Here is a 19,269-nt window from a genome sequence, read left to right on the forward strand (position 1 = left end):
CACACAACCAAACATTTGCACTCATTCACTCAATTCGCCCGTCTCTCCCACTGTAATGCAAAGTATATACGATGTAGAATTGTTTTATAAATATTATTACAATTAAAAACAAAAAGAAATAAAAAAAAACAGAAACATTTACACAACAACGGCAACTGTAGAATGTGAATGAGAAAATGAAATAATAATAATGAATACAGGAGAAAACAAAAAACAACAACAACAATTGGCACTACAACAACAACAATAATAATAATATAAGCAGCAGTTGCAAAAAGTTGCAACTAAAATAAAAGCTATAAAATTTAAAAAGCATATAAATAAACAAAAGCTACTTCAACAAAAACAGCAACAATCTGAAAGTACAACAAGAACAACAACTGCAACTATCCCTGCAAAAAGAAATCATCACAACAAAAACAGCATCAGCAACAACAATACCACTACGCCAACATCACCAACATTGGGAAACAGCAGAGTAGAGCAAACGACAACAATTGTACGAGCTTACAGCATATAGCAGTGGTGTTGTTGATGTTGTTGGTTTCGTCTGTAACAACAACAGCAACAATAGATACAGCAAGAATTGCGAGTGCAATATGGCGACAAAGTATCATCCCGGAAAGACAGTCCAACACTTGCTGCATCACAACTGGCATCATATGCTCCCCGTTTGGCTAACATTTTGGATATTTTTTATTTGTACTCTGAATCCTGTCTTACCAGAAGTTATTTACCGTGTGGATCCTTTGGGTAAATATTTTACTTGAATTTATTTTATTTATGTATTGTTTTATTTTTTCTTTTATTTTTTTTCTTACTGGTTGTCTTTCCTCTTCCTTAATTTCTCAAAATATGTATGCATGTACTATGTATGTATATTACATTACAACAAAACATGAATATTATATACAGCTGAGCCGAATCTTGTATACACTATCAATATTTGGGTATTTTTTTATGTATTGACAATAGCATATTTTTCTGATACAGCTGCGCGGGATAGGTTCAATTATCCTCACAGAAGTTGGTAGAAAGATTTTGATTCACATAAAATTTGTTTACGTCCAATTTCATTTCGATATTAATAATAATAAAACAATTACGAATGTTCAAGCAATTTTCTGAGCTGGACTAGGGACAAATCTTGCCCGATTTTCGCCATACTTTACAGTATAATTTGAAGTAATTAGAATTCCCGAATAATCAACATATTTATGGCTGCTCAAACAGTACCTGGAGGGGTGGGGGCGGTTCTGCGATAAATATTTAAATGGGGGGCGGAATCTTATGAGAGCCCATTTTTGCCAAGCAAGTGTTTTTTCTCATTAATGTAACATATTACCTATTGTTCTTAGCAAAATATGTCCCAACTAGTTTAGATAGCTATTTCTTCAATCTTTCGAATTTTTTTTTTAAATTTTTGACATTTTTTTCCGAAATTAAAAACTGTTTTGTCTTTTTTTGCTTTTTTGGTCTCTAAGTGGGATGCGAGTTGGATATCTATCAAAATAATTGTTTTGCAACTCAAATATACAATTTTTGACTTTTTATTGACATACATTTTTTTTCTTTAAAATAAAACTAAGGGATCATTTTGGAAAAAAAAGTTAGATTTTGCAAAAAAAAAAGTAAAATAAAATTATGTCAAAAACATTTATTTTGATAGATATCCAACCCGCATCCCAATAACCGACCAAAAAGGAAAAGACAAGCTTTCTTTTGAGCAATAATTAAATGCGGCCATTTTGAAAAAAAAATCGCCAAAGTTTTTGATTTTCCAAAAAAAGTCAAAAATCAATGCTTTGAGTTACAAAACATTTATTTTGAAAAGACATAAGCTTTCTTTTGAGCAAAAAATAAAATAAAGAGTAAAAATATCAATGCTTTGAGTTACAAATGTCATCAAGGAAAATATCTAAGCTTTCTTTAGAGAAAAAAATGGCCCGTTTTCAAAAGAGGCAAAAAGGTTTTGACTTCATAAGAAAAATGTCAATTTTTTTGGAAAGGTTGAAGAAATTGCTACATATCTAAACTATTTTGGACACATTTTGCTAAGAACAATAGGTAATAAGGTAAATGGATGAGAAGAGACACCAATTTGACATTTTGACTCCTTGTAACTCAGAGACATAGACAATAACTAGATAGGTAACTGAGAGCCAAAAACCTAAGTCTGTTGTCAAAAACCTAATTCATGAGAATGTATTGCATGTATTTTGTTATTGTATCACCCGTATGTGTGAAAAGAGAGTAATTTTTCAATATATATTCACAGAAAAAATTATTGCTAAAATATTTTCAAACAATCGCCTGTCTGAAACTAATTTTATTTTCTATAAATATTTTTATAGATTCTATTAATGTTTTTGTTTGATTTTTATTTTAATACAACAATTGGGATAAAACAACAAAACCAGCAAGTAAATAAGGGTGTTTGTTGTTATCATGTGTATATTAGTCACATTGGGTAATTTCGTTTGCATGTTTGTTTTTATGATGTGTGGATATAATTCTCATTTGGTTAAAAATATTTTATATATAAGTAGTTTTGATTTTGTCAATGGCTTGCAAAAATATGTGAATTGTATGATGTACGTATGGTAAACATCTAAAACATTAAATACTGTTTTAGATGTTTATTTGTTTTTTTCCTTACTTAGCTTTTTCATTCTTTATTTTCTTATTTGTAGTTTTTTTCTTCTTTATTTTTGTTGTTTTTTTTTTTTTTTTTTCTGATATTATTATTTTTACCATTTTTTTATTGGTTCTACACCATTTTAGCTTCAAAATATTTTTTTTGATCAAACAAAAATTTTACTGTTTTAAACAAATTTTTGTTTGAAATTGTGTTGTAATTCAAACAACTTTTTTGTTTAATATCATACTTTTTTTAATTGAAAAAATATTGATTTTTTTTCAATTAATTTTTTGCAAAATTTCTTGTTTGAATTTACAAATTTTGTGATAGGTCCTAATTCAAACAAAATTTTGTCTGATTGAGCAAATTTCTTGATTGAATCAGAAATTTAATTCTTTCTGTGTTACTCCTCCTTCCGTTCTATGCGTTTATTCTATGCTCAGAGATTTCTCAACGGATCTTGTTGAAAAATTGTGTGTGAATTACTATCCAATATAACAAATATTGGTGCAAATTTCATCCCCAAGACATCGGTTTTAAAATTTGGTTCACTTGACATGAAATCTCTCATAGTCGGCGTTTACACATGCAGATTTTCCTCGCATGAAAGTTTACTTTATAGGCAAGAGAGGCAAGAGGCATAGAAAGGGGTACACACTCTGATGTACTTGCAATTCGTTTTGTGTTTTCGTTCGTAATACCTACATACACACAAACATGCACATTAATGTACAAACTGTCTGCAATAAAAATCTTTGTGTGTAAACGCGAATGCAAGTTTAAAGAAGAATAATAAAATCTTATGCGCGAAAAATCTTACAGTCTAAATGGGGACATATATAAAACACAAGTTTAGGTAAGTCAAAACTATGGTATAATTGTTAACGGATTCCAAAGTATACATTTTTAACTTCGTATAAGGCTTGCAGTAAATTTTTAAGGCGTTGTAAAAGAGTTGTGTTTATCCAAAATTGATTGGAAAATTAATGTTTTAATCGTTTTTAATAATATTTTCAAATAACACAGAGGAACAAAATTGACATTTTGATTTGGTGCTGCGGAAATGTTTTTGATAATACATGTATGGGACATTTCATAGTCAAAACTATCTTTAATTTGTCTTGAGGAGCTCTTGTTTTTAAGATATCGCGGATTTAATTTTTTTAGTTATTCTGTATTTTTTTTCTCTTTTTGTTTGATTATTTCATAAATGGAGACTAAAATTAAAAACGCATTTTTGTACTGGTATTCTACACAAAATTATCTTTTCTTTGACATCAATTTTGTTTATCTAAGTTTCAGGATATATTGGTGATATCGCAAGGATGTTGAAAATTAAGTTTTTTCAGTTTCATCCTTATAAGTTTGAGCTATTGTAAAAGGGTTCAAAATTTCTTCACTATATACAATAAAAACACATCAATAAACTAATTTATATAAAAATATTGAAAATTCGCTGAAAATATACTAAAATATTTGGCAAATAACTCAAAGTTTTACAATATTTTTCATATATATTTCGTATTAAAAAAATTATACAAATGTTCGTAACTTGAATGTTTTACTCCTGTTTTTTTTTGATAAATATAATTTCTCTCGTTATATTATTTCATTATGGCTAGTAAGATGAGATGCTGTGTTAAAAATCCCAATATGTTTTGTTACATTTGTGGCGAATATATGTTAAAAGATCAGCGAAAATCAATTGCATACACTGTTCTCCAATTTTATTTTGCTTACTTTGGTATTCAAATTCGCAACTTAGACAATTCTTGGATATATAATGAAGAAATAAATCTATATGTTTGTAAAAATTTATTTTTTTCTATAAAATACTATGTTTTTAATAAAAATTTTAAGATATTTTCACCAAAAACGCTATAAATTACGTAAATATAAAATACGCAATATTTTAAAAACGTCAAATGAAGTATGTATATTGCTGTAGTAAGATTTAAATGTGTATTAGGAAATAAGACTACCTAAGAATTTATTTATAAATATTTCATTAAATTTTTAACTAATTTTTCATTTTAATTAAAAATTATGTTCGCTATAATGCCTTGAATGTGCAGTGCTAAATTTTTATTTAAAATTTTCATAATGCACAATTTTATTAAGGATAAAGCTAAAAGAGTCAAATTTCAACTTTCTTGAAAGATCAGACAAATATCCCAAAACATCCATTAGAATCATTATACTCAAAAGAAGCATATGTTTACGTAGACTGCATTACCCAAAATTTTGAAGAAAAACACCAAAAAATAGGGTATTCAATGAAAATATAAATAGTATTGAGGGTTCATCAACTTGTACAAAACGTAGTTCAAATCTCGGGCACCAAAATATCTGTTCCGCAGTGTAATAGGAATAAGAAAAATTTTGCTGTTGTTTTTTTTTGGAAATATTAATAAATTTATTCGAGTATTCGCTTCTTTGGCAATTATTGTTTATTTTTTATTTTATATTGAAAAATGTTATTCATTCGAATAAAAAATATATTTGTTCCTCGATTATTCCAATGACAACCCTAGTAATTCTATAGTTTTTCATTGATCGCATAAAATAAACCACAACATTCCAAATGTTAATCTCGAAGAAAGCTTGACAAATAAATAACATAATTAATTATTTTATAAAGATTTGAAAACAAAGGTCAACATTGACACCAAAATTTTAAGTAACAATGGAAACTTAAAAACAATATAAATTTAGAAAAATATTTACAGTATATTTTGTTTGTTTTTGATAATCAACAAAAAACTTTCCATCTCTGACAATAATGTATTTGTAATATGTAACCCAGCAGTTCTAGGAAACTGTCCCGAACTAGTGATTTTATCCATCATTTAGGGTGGGAACTAGTTACTTCAATAGCTACGTGACTAGTTATTTGAACACGGACATTTTTGATTACAATGAGACTGTCTAATAGCTGGTTCAAAGTAGTCAACGATTTGAGTTCACATACTTATTAAATAGTGTCAGTTAACTTACTAGCTACCAAACTTTTTACTTGATCAGCTACATAAATATTTATTTTAACATATACGTGGTGCTAATTGACCTGAAATAGTCAGCTAAAAAGACATGTATAATAGCCAGTCTAATAAAGGATTGCTTGTAAGTAAACCTTCCTCCGACAAATCTCTCCAATTGATTGCTTTCTAAAGTGCAGTACAAAATAAACATTCAAAGTGACTACACTATAGGCTACTAAAAGACACTAAAGTGACTATTGACTTCATGCTATGTTACATGGGATATCAGTATACTTAAGCAAAAATTAAAATAAACTCTATGGGAATTATATCAAAACAATTTGTATAAAACCAGTTTGTATAAATATCTTACAAAACGTTTAAAGTGACTACACTCCAGATTACTTAGAGACAATTAATTGACAATTGTCTTTACGCTAAATTATTTGGGATGTATAAATATATAAATTGTCTTCTCTCTGCACTACAAAGAGCACATACGTGTCAAATGGCCAAAATTTATAATTTGGAGTCAGCCAAGTGATAAGACATTTGTGACAATTACTATATTTAAGGGATACATTGACTACTTGCTTAACAGCTTAGAACGAAGGAAATACAGTGGTGGTTTAGTCAATAGTACCAGCAGGACATTTAAGTAAATTTTAGAAGAGTTTTTAACACAAATTATTAAATTTTTCATTTTAGTAAATTTGGTTTTCAAAGAATTTTAATTTCAATTAAAACCATTTAAGGTTTTTTAGTTAAATGTATGGACAACAATATGCTTTTCTCTTTAATGCCAGTTTTAATAGATAAATGAAAAAATAGCTCAAAACAATTGTTTAATTGTTCTACCATTTTTCTTTGAATTTCATTTAATTAAAACAAGTTGGAAATACTCGTATGTATTAAATTTTAAATATGTAATTCAAGGGAAATATATTATATTGTATTTATACCCTTCACCATGAGTGACAAGGGTATACATAAGTTTGGCATTCCGTTTGTAATTTCCACATTTTTCATTTGCGACCCAACAAAATATATATATTCTGAATCGTTATAGATAGCGAAGACGATAGATATACCCGTAGCCCCCAAATAACTTACGAGAAAATCGGCCCACAAATGGCTGAGATATAAGGAAAAAACCGGGATAACATCAATTTTTGGCCTATTTTTGATTATATATAGACAATATGGATATTTCAAAGGCCATTGCAGCGATGTATATAAGGCTATAGTAATTTGGACCTACAATGTGTCAAAATAGAGGAAAATAATTATTAACCCGAATTTTTTTTAAATGAAAAAAAAAAAATTAAAAAAACTAATTTTTTTTTAAATTTTGAAAAAAAAAATTTTAAATTAAAAAAAAAAAAAATTAAGTTTAGTTTGGTGAAGGGTGTATAAGATTCGGCACAGAATATACTACTGTTATAAAAAATTAAAGGGGATTTAATTATTGAAAGTGTTTTATTTAGAAAAGTCAAATTTTAATATTTCAAAAAGTTTATGATATTAAAAATTCTAATAAAGCAAATAAGTAAAGTTATGGTCAAAGTGATACTTTGACTGCGATGGTTTATACTGGACCTAAAAAAGGAAATTTTTTTCCTTGTAATACTTTCATATCATTTAAAATGTTTTATATTTGTATGAAAAAAAAAATTTTACCAAAAATTATTTTTAATTTACTTTTGTGAAGGATATATACATATATATAATTCGAACAGTAAACCAGTTATAATCATGGATAGGGGCTAAAATTTTTAATTATTTTCCGAGTCGATTGATCCTTAAGATACTACTTAGCAGAAGTGTTGTTAAGTACACGACAACATTTTGGAATATTTACCATTATACCATTTACATATTTCCAACAAAACAATAATGAATTTGTTCATTATTCTTGAATTAATTCATAATGAGAATCATTGGCATCATTGGATTTGAATTACAGAATGATTCAATAAGGAATTAATTCTATAAAGAATAATTCTCAAATGAATGATACTTTTGAAGTAGTAAGGAATAAAACCTACGAATTAGTTCGTAATAAATTCTTCAATGGAATTGTTAAGAAATAAAATTTAATATGATATGAAGTCCTTTGTACCTTTGAGTAGGATTTAGACCTGAAAATCTAAAAAAGCTGTAATAACGATTTCATACATTTAAATTTTAAAAGCGGTACAATAATATAAAAATATTTTTTTTAATAATTTAGTTTGCTTTAAAAATTATAAATATTTTGTGTTCAAGGCCAAATTTTTTAAAATGTTTAATGGATATTTTTCGATTTTTAAAGCTTAAACGATTTTTTAGGGCATATTTTTGGTTTTCTTGATTATCTTATCAACAAATGAATTTAACCAATTATTATTTTGTAAATCGAATTGTTTCTTTTGTTAATAATAATGTGAGAAAAAATGTATCCCTCGTTTAAAAGGCAAGTTTAATTGCTTTTAACTTTTATGTTTTTAATACTTTAGCTGACATATACTCATATGTTTGTTGAATTATAGTTTACTCCCTTTAGTCTAAAACCCAGCAAACATTCGGATTTGCGTTCAAATTGACAAACATTTTTTTGTTGCATTCACAAATATCAAAAATTTGAGAATAATGTTAACAAACAGGGGAACTTATAACCAATTTGGGAAATGCTTTTCATTCTTCTTTTTTATAATACTTGTGTTAATAATTTTTATTTTAGATATTTTTTATTTATATAATTAATTACATGAAATAAAAATCGATCATAAGTTGCATCAGCCTTGTCTTTTTATATTATAATAATGTTAGAACAGCATTTACGAATTTCACTTCACAAATTTGTGTAAGATAAACGTTTTTAAGAATTTGTTACGTTTGATAACAAAAAATAATATAATTTTGCAAACGTTTTGTTTGTTGGGTACTTTAAAACTGAAAATATATCGCTCATTTGTTGCAAGGTCGCCATAACTAAAAAAATGTAATTTTTCAGGAGTCGTATTTTCAGTTTCTAAACCGATATATATATATATTTTAATTTTTTAAGGAAAATAACAATCACATAACAATGTTGAACGCACAAACGACAACGCACAACTAAATTAATACGTTGTTGAAAGTAAAAGTTTATGAAATTAGGACAAAACACTTCTATGGCAATCCTGATTGTAATTTTAGAAGCTAGTTCACAAGACTTTGTCAGTTTTTAAAACCACCTAGTATTTACTGTGCAATGCTGTTATTAACTCGAAATTTTGTTTTTTTTGAATTATGACATTGTTGCAGCAAATGAGTTATATATACAAAACGCTCATGAAAAAAAATTGTATGTTTTAATCAATAAAATAAATGCTTTCTGACACCATATTAAATGGATAATTTTTTCGCTTCCTGTGGCTTTTTAACGCTTGTGTAAATCCAATTAATACTCTGGATAAATATGACGATCAAGTTTGAACTGACTTTATGTTGGCATGTGGTTTTTTTTCCAAAAATTATGAGAATTTAACAAATACTTGTAACAAGTAGTCTTCACATATAAAATTAATAAAAAATTATATAGTTTATATTATTATAACTACTATATGGTTAGATATAAAAATATTGTAACAAAATTTTAATAAAAGCATTTGAGCTATTAATAATATTTAATAGGAGTTTACAAGATTATTTTTAAGTTGGACTCATTTAAGCATCTTCAATAGATGTGCTTTATTTTTGTATGCAATAACAAAATCATTATTTAAAGCCTTTTCTTTTAGAGTAGAACTTAGAATTTTTAAATTTCATTGTGTAAATTGTAAATTTCATTGTGTAAATTGAATATTTATGTAATTTATTTTCTTCATTATGTTAAACTATTTATTTTTTTGTATAGTTAAAATCATTAATCTTAAAACCTAAGATTATCCTATTGATTTTAAAGTAAAAGTACTTCTTGTCTACAACTCAATCCATTGAAAAGGAACAATGTTTTGTTAAAAATATAAAATAAATTTGAAAATTATACACAAGTATTCAGCTGGGTTTAAATTTGTGCTATACGTAGATCCTTTATTGTTTATTTTCGTAGCCCTTTTCAACAAAAACATGACCAGACAACATCAATTATATTCGCCCTCGACCAACAATATCAACAATTATAATGACCTCAAAGCATATAACCCTTTTTTATTGTGGATAAATATTAGAATGGTATTTACTTTATATGAAATAAAGAAAACAAATTTAAGTGAGTGACATCGGTTAGGTTTAAATACGAAAAAACAACTGAGATATTTATATATTTTTTAGGAAAAAATAATTTTGCTCAATTTAATGACATCATACACTAGACATTGCCTTAAAAATATATTTGCTTTGGATGGGTCTTATTTTGTTCATTAGTAGCGAAAACAAACTATTTTACAATTTAAGTGCAATCGGATATCTAGAACCTGTACCGAAAATCGATTGAAAGTTATATAATTGGTTAAACATTGTATTTTTTGGATTTCTTAAAATGATATTTATATAATATTTTTATACCCTACACCACCATAGTGGGGAGGATATATAGGGTTAGTGCTGATGTTTATAACATTCTAAAATATTGTCCCAACACCCACCTTAAATTATACCAATCTGCCCAATCTTTATGAGTCGATTAAGCGATGTCCGTCCGTCCGTCCGGCTTGACCGACTATACTTTCTTACTTGTTTTAATGTTAGTTTTATTGACTAGAGAACAAAATACGACCTATCCAATGCAAATCTATTGTTTAAGGGCACGTGTAATGTACATATTACGTAAATGTAAAAATCCTAAAATAACTAAAAATTTCGTTAGTTTAGTGAGCATAAGTAACAAGTAGAGTTTTAATAAAAATTGAGATTTGAATAAACTTATATTAATTATTAGTATATTCATTTAATGATAACCAAAAATCATAAATGTTTTAAGGTAGTATTGGATCATTTTCAAAATTTATTATGTATATGAAATAACAGGGTTAAAAAATAAAGCGAAAACGTTATTACCAAATAAAATAAAATGAGCAGCCAACGTACTTCAACAGCATTAAGAGATTTCAGAAATTTTTAAAACAAAAGATTTAAAATAGTTTTCTGTGTCTTCTGTAATATGTATGAAAATTGACTTGGTACGTTTGTACACTAAGCTAACGATTTGAAAACCTTGTGTGCAACGGTTCCCAACAAACACAATGTCAACCATTTTCAGTTAATATCAAAAATAATTCTCAAAGATTTATCAAACCTAAACAGAGATTCCCAACAAACGGAATGAAAAAACCAATGAAAAGTTATGATTTTTTATATTAATATCAAAATTCTATTCTATTCTCAGTCTCAAAACTAAATATAAGTCTGACTTATACAATTATTTACAAAACTTTTATTATTTAAAATGAATAAAAAAGATAATGATGTTAACCAATATTTTTGTGTTGGATGAATCGTTTGGCATCATCATATGATCTTGGAAAATAATGCTAGATATAAGGTGTCAACCAATGACCTTTGATATTTTAATTATAACTGTAATAATTAATCCAATATCCAAAACAGAAAATTGTTTTTATAGTAAAAAAGCTGATTTTTACCGTTATCTCAAATTTTAAATATAGTTTCGAGCCACGTTGATAAATTTATAAAAAAAAAACTATTTTCGTTTTATGGATAAAAAAAGTGCCTCTAAACTTCCGCGTTTTGTGAGTGAAGTAGTTCGACAAAAGTAATACCATTTTTTTAAATAACTTTCAATGGTGTATTCGACTATTCTAGGGCCATTTTGATATTTGCAGAAAATGTAAAAAAATTATAGCCATAAGGGACTATAATTCAAAACCCTCTATCTTTGATTTTCACGAAAATGACTTTTTGATGGTAAAATTTTCAGTAAAACAGCCCTCATTTATGGTGTGAATTTCATAACAAACATATTTTTTTTTTGCTGTTTTATTTGCATTTTTTTTATTTCTCTATCTTATACAATTAGTTTTTTCTGAATGCAAAACCCTCAACATTTTCAAATATTTTTTTGGAATAATTTCTTCTTGGAATTCATGTTTTCTAACTAATTTTTCATGCTGAACATGAATTTTATATTTTTCAATCATTTATCAAAATAGCAAATGCCGATTCTGAATTGAATTAACATGAAAATATTTTACGTTTTTGTTTTTGGAAAATATAATGTCCATGGCATAACAATAAAAGGTTAAAGTTGGAGTTTGCTTAAAAAAGTGTCTACTTTTAATGTGTCATCTATTATATTATGATAATTTACATCAATCAAACTCCAACAAAAATTAAAAAAAACAAATATTATTTATTATTAATTTTTTATCTTATGTTGTATTATTAGCCATTATCTTAAATCACTTTAAAAACTGGCAGATGGCATAAATGTAATCAAACTAATTTGATTTTATTAAAATGCAAAATCCTCTATCTTATTATTTTCATACATACACGTATGAAAATGTGAAGTTCCCAATAATGCAAAATTTTAAAAACCAATTATATGTGAGATTCAGTAGTTGCTTTAAAAAAATGTTGTAGAATACCGAATTTCAATAACTCAAGTAATACGTGAAAAAAAACTGTTTTTTTGGCTCTCCTGAAAAGTTGTGTTTTTTAAGATAGAGAATTTTGAATGTAGACCCTCGATATATACTATTTGGTATCAAATTTAATTCAAAAGAAATCGTAATAGCATTTAAAAAATGTTATTAAGTCTAGTTATACGTAAGCTAATATAGGGTTTGATAGCACATTATGACGAAATAAGAACGATCACTAAAAATAGTTTTTTTATTTTATTTGGACAAGTATTTATTAAAATCTTACCATATTTGCATATTTTATAATGTATCTGAACAGTGTGAACATAGCTTTAGGATCATATTAATACAATTTTATTCCTAATGCCTTTAGTTTGTCAAAATATTACTCTCAAATATGGAAATAAAATTATTACTATGCACCTAATTAAAAACTTTTCTTATTAAATAAAGCTAATTAAGAAAAGTGCATTACATTAGTATTCATTTCGAATTAAGTTTCTTATAAGTCAAAACTCAGAACATTTATGTACTCACTCTGCATTACTTGTGCGTATAATGTACGTATAAGAAATATTTAATATTAATCATACGTCCATACATATAATGCTAAAAGTAGAGAAATAAGTAAAAAGTAATATTTACTATAATTAAAGTTTGTTTTATGAGAGAATAAATTATCTATTATAAAACATATCCATCCATCACTATCTATGAAGAAAAAGCTTTTAACAAGAATATAAATTTTATGAAAAGTAAAACATTTTCAAAAAGTACCATTATTTTGTAAAAGATACCTGTACCAGATAAAATACGCACAATATCCTCTAGCTAAAAATAATAATATTTAAAAATTTCAAATCCATTATTAAAATTGTGTGTGTTTTTTACAGAGTAAAGATGCACATTTATTAGGATGGCCAAATTTTTATGGAATTTAAAAGTGTTGCTTATTCTGTCACCTCATATGAAAGTGTAGTTTAATTAAACCCTAGAATACTGACTATGTTTTAAACTACGGTTATACTAACGATACGAACTTCCTTTAGAAACACTTTAATAAATGACAAACGCTTAAAAAATGTTGACATATTTTAATTTGATGTTTACTAAAATACTTTTACTGCCAAATCTATGTAAATTTTACGTACACACTTCTGGTGCGAACGCGCTTACAACTTATAAAATATTAAAAATACTACGCTTTTCTGTGATTGTGATTCTATCTGTGATTGAAAAAAAAAATGTGCATGTAAAATTCTATAAAATTGTTTTTCTAAAGTTAGATATCATTTACTTTTAATACGTTTTTCAATACTACCGAAATAGTTTTCCATTTGTTGCTTTACTTTTCAATCTTGCGTATACGAAAAATATATTCTGTATAAGTACTTCATATCTACATAGCTAAACTTTAATATTTTTTTGTGCCATCCTAATAAGAATATGAGCGCTTGGTAATTGTATCTGAAAACGAACAAACCTTAATTTTAGTTGGGAACATCAAGAAAGCAATATTCATCATAATACTCATGTTTAGTTAAATATGTATATGTATTCATCTCATATTTTAAAATGTGTACTCTCACCTGCAAGAAACGTAAGTTACCTTGATTTAAATTGCAATAATATTTGATTTCGTTTTAATTGCGGAGATACTAAATATGCTCTTTTATTTTTGAAACTAATTAAAAGTAAATATGATATATTTTCACATTATTTATCAAGTCAAATGTTAATTGATAAGTCAATGGAGATACTTACTTAGGGTACTTATGTTAAATTAAATTATTCTAATAATCATCATATTCTGCTGGTATGTATGTGGCAAAATACACACACATTTTTCATATTTGCATGTCCAAATTGAAAATGAGTCTTGAGGTGCAAAGTATCTGTGTCAAAGGTGATTTTATTTTTGGTATAGAAGATAAGATTCTGTCACTTTATGTTAGACATCTTTTACACTTGTTAGCACTTGTTGTCTGCTGCTGACACAAGCAATAGGAAATATACAATAATAATAATATTTTCGAGTATGCAAGGTATAAATAATGAGTGGTCTAGTCTTTCCATTTTGCTGAAGTCACACAGAAATTATTTATTAATGGGCAACATAATACAAGAATGCTACAATTTGTGTGCTTTTATTTTAAAATTATTAAATAGCAACTTAACGATATCTTATTAGGTTGTACTTGCCATTTGCTAGATGAGTGCGGCGCATGTGATAATCTTGAATTTACGTTTAAATTGCTAAGATATTTGAAAAGTCAAACGACTTTTGGTTCAGAATAAAATCGAACTATTGATTCACAAAAGAGTACTGACTACTTAAAAGTCGAATAGTCAATAATATTCAAAATTTTTAAGTATTTTTTTTTAATTTTATAAATTACAGTTTTCAATAAACTTAGAAACATATTTTTTACATTGAAATATGACGAAAAGTCGAAAAAAGTAGAAAAGTCGACTTTTATAAAAACCAATATTCGAAAAGTCGACTATTCAAAAAGTTTACTTTGTTGTTCTTATTGACTTGTCCAAAAATATAATAAATTTACATTGTTGTTATTCTATGTACGAACTGGTATGCTATATTTGTATGGTTCAGATTTTTTAAATAATTGGTCAAACTCTGATAGTTTGAGTAAAATTATAAAAATAATGTTTACCCGTTTTATTTGATTCGTTCTTTTTATATCCGGAGTTGTACCTTATATGCAGCTTCATTAATTGTGGACCAATCTTCACAAAATTAAATGACATGACTTCTGTATATATAAAACTTATTTGAAGTGAAATTTTTTTATATAAATTAAATAATTGTATGGGTGCTAGATGAAATGCAATGTAATAGGCAACTGGTGCAAACAAAATGCATGTGCCAAATTTTATTGAAACATATTAGCCACGGCGTTTAGCCAATTAAACCGAACTAAATTAACTTTATTTCAATTCAAGTTATTTCATGATGCTGCTATATTTCTGAACACATTTTTAGCCATTTTGTGTATTATTTTTCTTGGTTTTGTTTGCTACTATATTTCATTTATAGTGGCTTATGTTCCTACAAACTAGAGTATTTAGCTTTTTATTTTTATGCTGTAGTTGTTTTCTGTTTACTTTCAACAGCTCTACAGTAAACAAAACTGAGCGGCCCTGTAATTTAAAGTATAAAACAACACAAAAGAATACACTAAGTAATGTATAAAGTCAGCCTGGATAAGGGTACGAGTAAAATGTTGGCTCTAGGCTGACTAAAGTATGAACCATGTAGTGTGTACGACTATAATTGCACAAGTAATTTTTAAGAAAAATACTAAAAATCTCTTGTGTATACTGAAACATACAAACAAACAACAAAATTCATACATTGACAAACATATATACATTAGGGTGGCCCTTATATTAAACTTTAACGATTTTCGGTGCTCCCATGTTTTAAAATTGTTCTCTTAAAGGTCCAAAATCGTTCTTGAAATCCACAAAATTCAAATCGGTCCCCATTTTAACCCAAAATAGGCACACATTTGCTTTGTCTATACAATCGAGACAAAAGGTACATTCGTAAAAGCATTAACAGTGCATAATTGCAGCATAACTATAGCATTCGCAAAAGCATATTTGCCATAATTTCTTTAAGCTAAATGATTTTTAGCGCATATTGCTGGCAGTGATATCGCAAATTTATGAAATCAACGCATCATTTAGTAAACTGTTGCAGAAGTTTGCAGGTCATTGAATCACTGATCCACAAATATTTTGCTTTTACGAATGCACTCAAATTTATTCGACTTTTCATTCATTTTGTTTCAAATGTGCAATCTCTAATGGCATTTTCTTTTCTGACACAAAAATGTTGGCAACATATTTTGTACCATTTATAAAATTTTACCCATACCTAATGTTTATAAACCGGATAACCGGTTAACCGAAAACCCGGTTTTTCTCGGTTTTTTGCGAAACGGTTAATTTAAAATGTTGATTTTCGGTTAACCTGTTTATAACACTCGGTTAAACGGTTTTTAAAATTTGGGACTAAAATTAATAAATCTCATATTTTGGTGCATTTTTTATATTCATTGATACACATTATATCAAACATTTGATCTGATTTGAAAACAATACTGCTGATTTACAATATAAACCTCTTTAGATCAAACTCTTTAAGAATTACAATGATTCTAAATAGTAGAGGATGATGAGTTTACTTAAAAATTTGTTCAGGATATATTATACATAATGAATCTATTAAAAACTGAGATTAAATTCCGCATAATTCTAGAAGTTATGCTAAATCTTACTAATGATTCATTATAAAATTAGGGATGATTTTACCAAACGTTAAATTGAGTTTGATGTACAGTCAATAAATTTGACTTCATTTGTGTATTTTGTTCTTAAAATTGTATTTTATTAATCATTTCGTTAGCTTAGTGTGTTTCTGAAAAGGAATAAACGGTCTAAAATCCATGATTTGAAATCTGATAATGGAGCTTTATTACATATTAGGACATATAGTCTTTTTTTGGGACTTGTAACATTTTCTGTTTCATATCAGAAAGTCGAGCTGATAATAAATTTTTAAAATTATTAAATATGTATTTTATAAAAAAAAAGTGATTTACATATTTTGGTTGAAATTTAATGAATAAACCAATAATTAAAATAAGTATTATATATTTAGTAACATATTTATACTCAATACCATTTGACTGAGATAATAATTTTTAAATTTTTACAAAATAAAATGGACTTAGCACTTTTGCATATTTATGGTTACTAGGATCGCCTGGTGGTCGAAATTCGACCAGTTTTAAAACGCTTTTTACCAGGTTTATGGAAAGAATTTTTTTATATTGTACAAATTTATAGATAAAAACCTTTCAAACCATATATGTTTCATTAATATTGGTGGACAATAACATACTTAAAAGTGTACCACAAAAACACGTGTGGCCCATTTATAATATTAACCATTTCTGAATACTAAAAGCAAAAATTCTAAAGCTGTGTGTTAGGGTGGGTAAATTTTTTTGGTCAACAGGCGTATAGCTAAAACGTAATCTACGACAAATTCTAAGAAAATATCCCCTAGAAACTATGGGTCTAAAATAAAAAAATAGCTCCCGCTGGGAGGCTTCAAAATACACAGTTAAGAAATTTTGATTTCAGATTTTATGTTCTTAACAAAAAATAGTTCTAATTATTTAAATCGGATGAAAAATGTAACAGTTATTAAACTTTTTATTAACACCTTTTTTAGTATTTTCTACCCCAGGTCATATGCATAAAAAAAACTAAAAAAATATTAAAATTTTTAATTTACAAGGTAAATTTTTTCGAACTTTTTTCGAAAAAGTTTAATAACTTTTGCAAATATAAACCGATTTTAACAAGTAATGCCTTATTTGTGTCTTCAAATTGTCTTTAAAACACTGTGCAAAAAGAAATAGGTTTTCATATAAAAAGTGTTATTTTGTAGCAGAGTTAAATCTTAACCCCCATATGCATAAACAGTTTATAAATTTATAATTTTTTTATAAAACAGAACGGCGCACAGTGGGGTCAAATGCCTCTTTTTTACGGATTTATTAATATCTCAACCTTAGACCAATCCGCATATTGTAACAAAATTTTAGGGATATAGCAGGGGGAACTCAATTACCCATCATATAAAATAATTATTAACTGTACTATATCTATAGAACTACAATAGTTATGCACATTAAATTTGCTGCGGGTAACTCTAAAAACAAACTACACATTCCGACAAAATCGGAAGGGTATACGTGGGTGGAATCGGGTTCCCCCCATACAAATGAATTATTAATTATCCTATATCTATAGAACTACATCAGTAAGATACACAAAATTTATGCATGTTATTGATAAAAAAAAGTACCATATTGTTTTAAGATGATATCATTATATTAACTAGTAATGGGAGGTTGAATAATAGAGATCTTTCCCAACTCCAGCCACTAAAAGACTTGCAAAGTTTAAATGCACTGCTTTGAAATTTATACAACACAATATTTGAAATGAGACAATATAAAAACTACAGAACTGAACGTGAGTGATAACTGGCTCCCCATATAAAACTTTAAAATTCTCGCGATCGCGCTCACTAACATGATTTTTTTTATTAAGCTAAATTGCTTGCTAACCACAAGAAAAAACTTCGAATTGTTCACAAAAAAAAAAATTTAAACAAGCGTGAGTGCATGAGAGTTAAATTGTTAAAATTCCGCGTGCTATTCATTCACGATTAGAAAATCAATGGATGGAAAACTAAACTGAAATAAAGAAAAGTAATTGGTAAAAGTTTATTATTGTTTATCTCATTATAATACAAGAATATAGCCACGTCCAGGCCTGACTCACACGGGACTCTCGTATTATTAATCACAACACTTTCACATCTCTTATAAAACAAAAAAAAAAAAAACAATGACAATAACAATAACAACAACAACAACAACAACAACAACAACAGCAATAAAACGTTTATCAGAATCGCAAAGTGCTTTTTGATGGTAGACTTAAAGGGTGAAGCTTTTACTAATTTATATATAACTTATGAGGCGCAGCGATGCGCAACCTAATTTTTTCTGAAACAACGCCTAACTGTCCTGGCTTTTAAATTATATTAAATTCTCTGCCCAGCTGAGCCCAGCTAATAACTTTATGTCCATTTGAACTGACAAAATCCTTTTTTTGCACTTCCAATATAAAAACTAATATCAAAGCCACATCCACAAATTATTCAAATTTAAATTTAACCAAAACATATCAATAAATACCTGAACTTGATGTTTGCATAATTAGATTTGTTAATTTTTTTAAACTACCTATCACAAATAGTATTTATTTGCGCAATTTTTTATTTTTTTTATAAATTTTTTAGGTTTTTTTCTCACAATATATAATTTCAACACGTGACTATAAAAATACCTTTTAATATTTCACATTAATTTTTTGCCTGCTGATGTAGAATTTTGTGCTCTTTAAGCTGGTACTTTCAGTTTTCACGATACTTGAAATTTGTTTTTTCAATTAATCCGCAAAATTA

The 19,269-nt window shown here is 27.1% G+C and overlaps 1 protein-coding gene across 2 annotated transcripts in view; it reads left to right on the forward strand.

The window, feature by feature from the left end:
- Positions 1 to 362: 362 nt before the first annotated feature.
- LOC135949166 (protein eva-1-like) overlaps positions 363 to 19,269 on the forward strand; it is a 151,456-nt gene continuing 132,549 nt past the window's right edge. For both annotated transcript variants that reach the window (XM_065498637.1, XM_065498636.1), the window contains exon 1: positions 363 to 753. In XM_065498637.1, coding sequence (XP_065354709.1) covers positions 600 to 753 — 154 coding nt within the window. In that variant the 5' untranslated portion in view covers positions 363 to 599. The remainder of the gene's footprint in view (positions 754 to 19,269) is intronic.

This window comes from Calliphora vicina, chromosome 1 (assembly GCF_958450345.1).
Source record: "Calliphora vicina chromosome 1, idCalVici1.1, whole genome shotgun sequence".
Classification (NCBI taxonomy): domain Eukaryota; kingdom Metazoa; phylum Arthropoda; class Insecta; order Diptera; family Calliphoridae; genus Calliphora; species Calliphora vicina.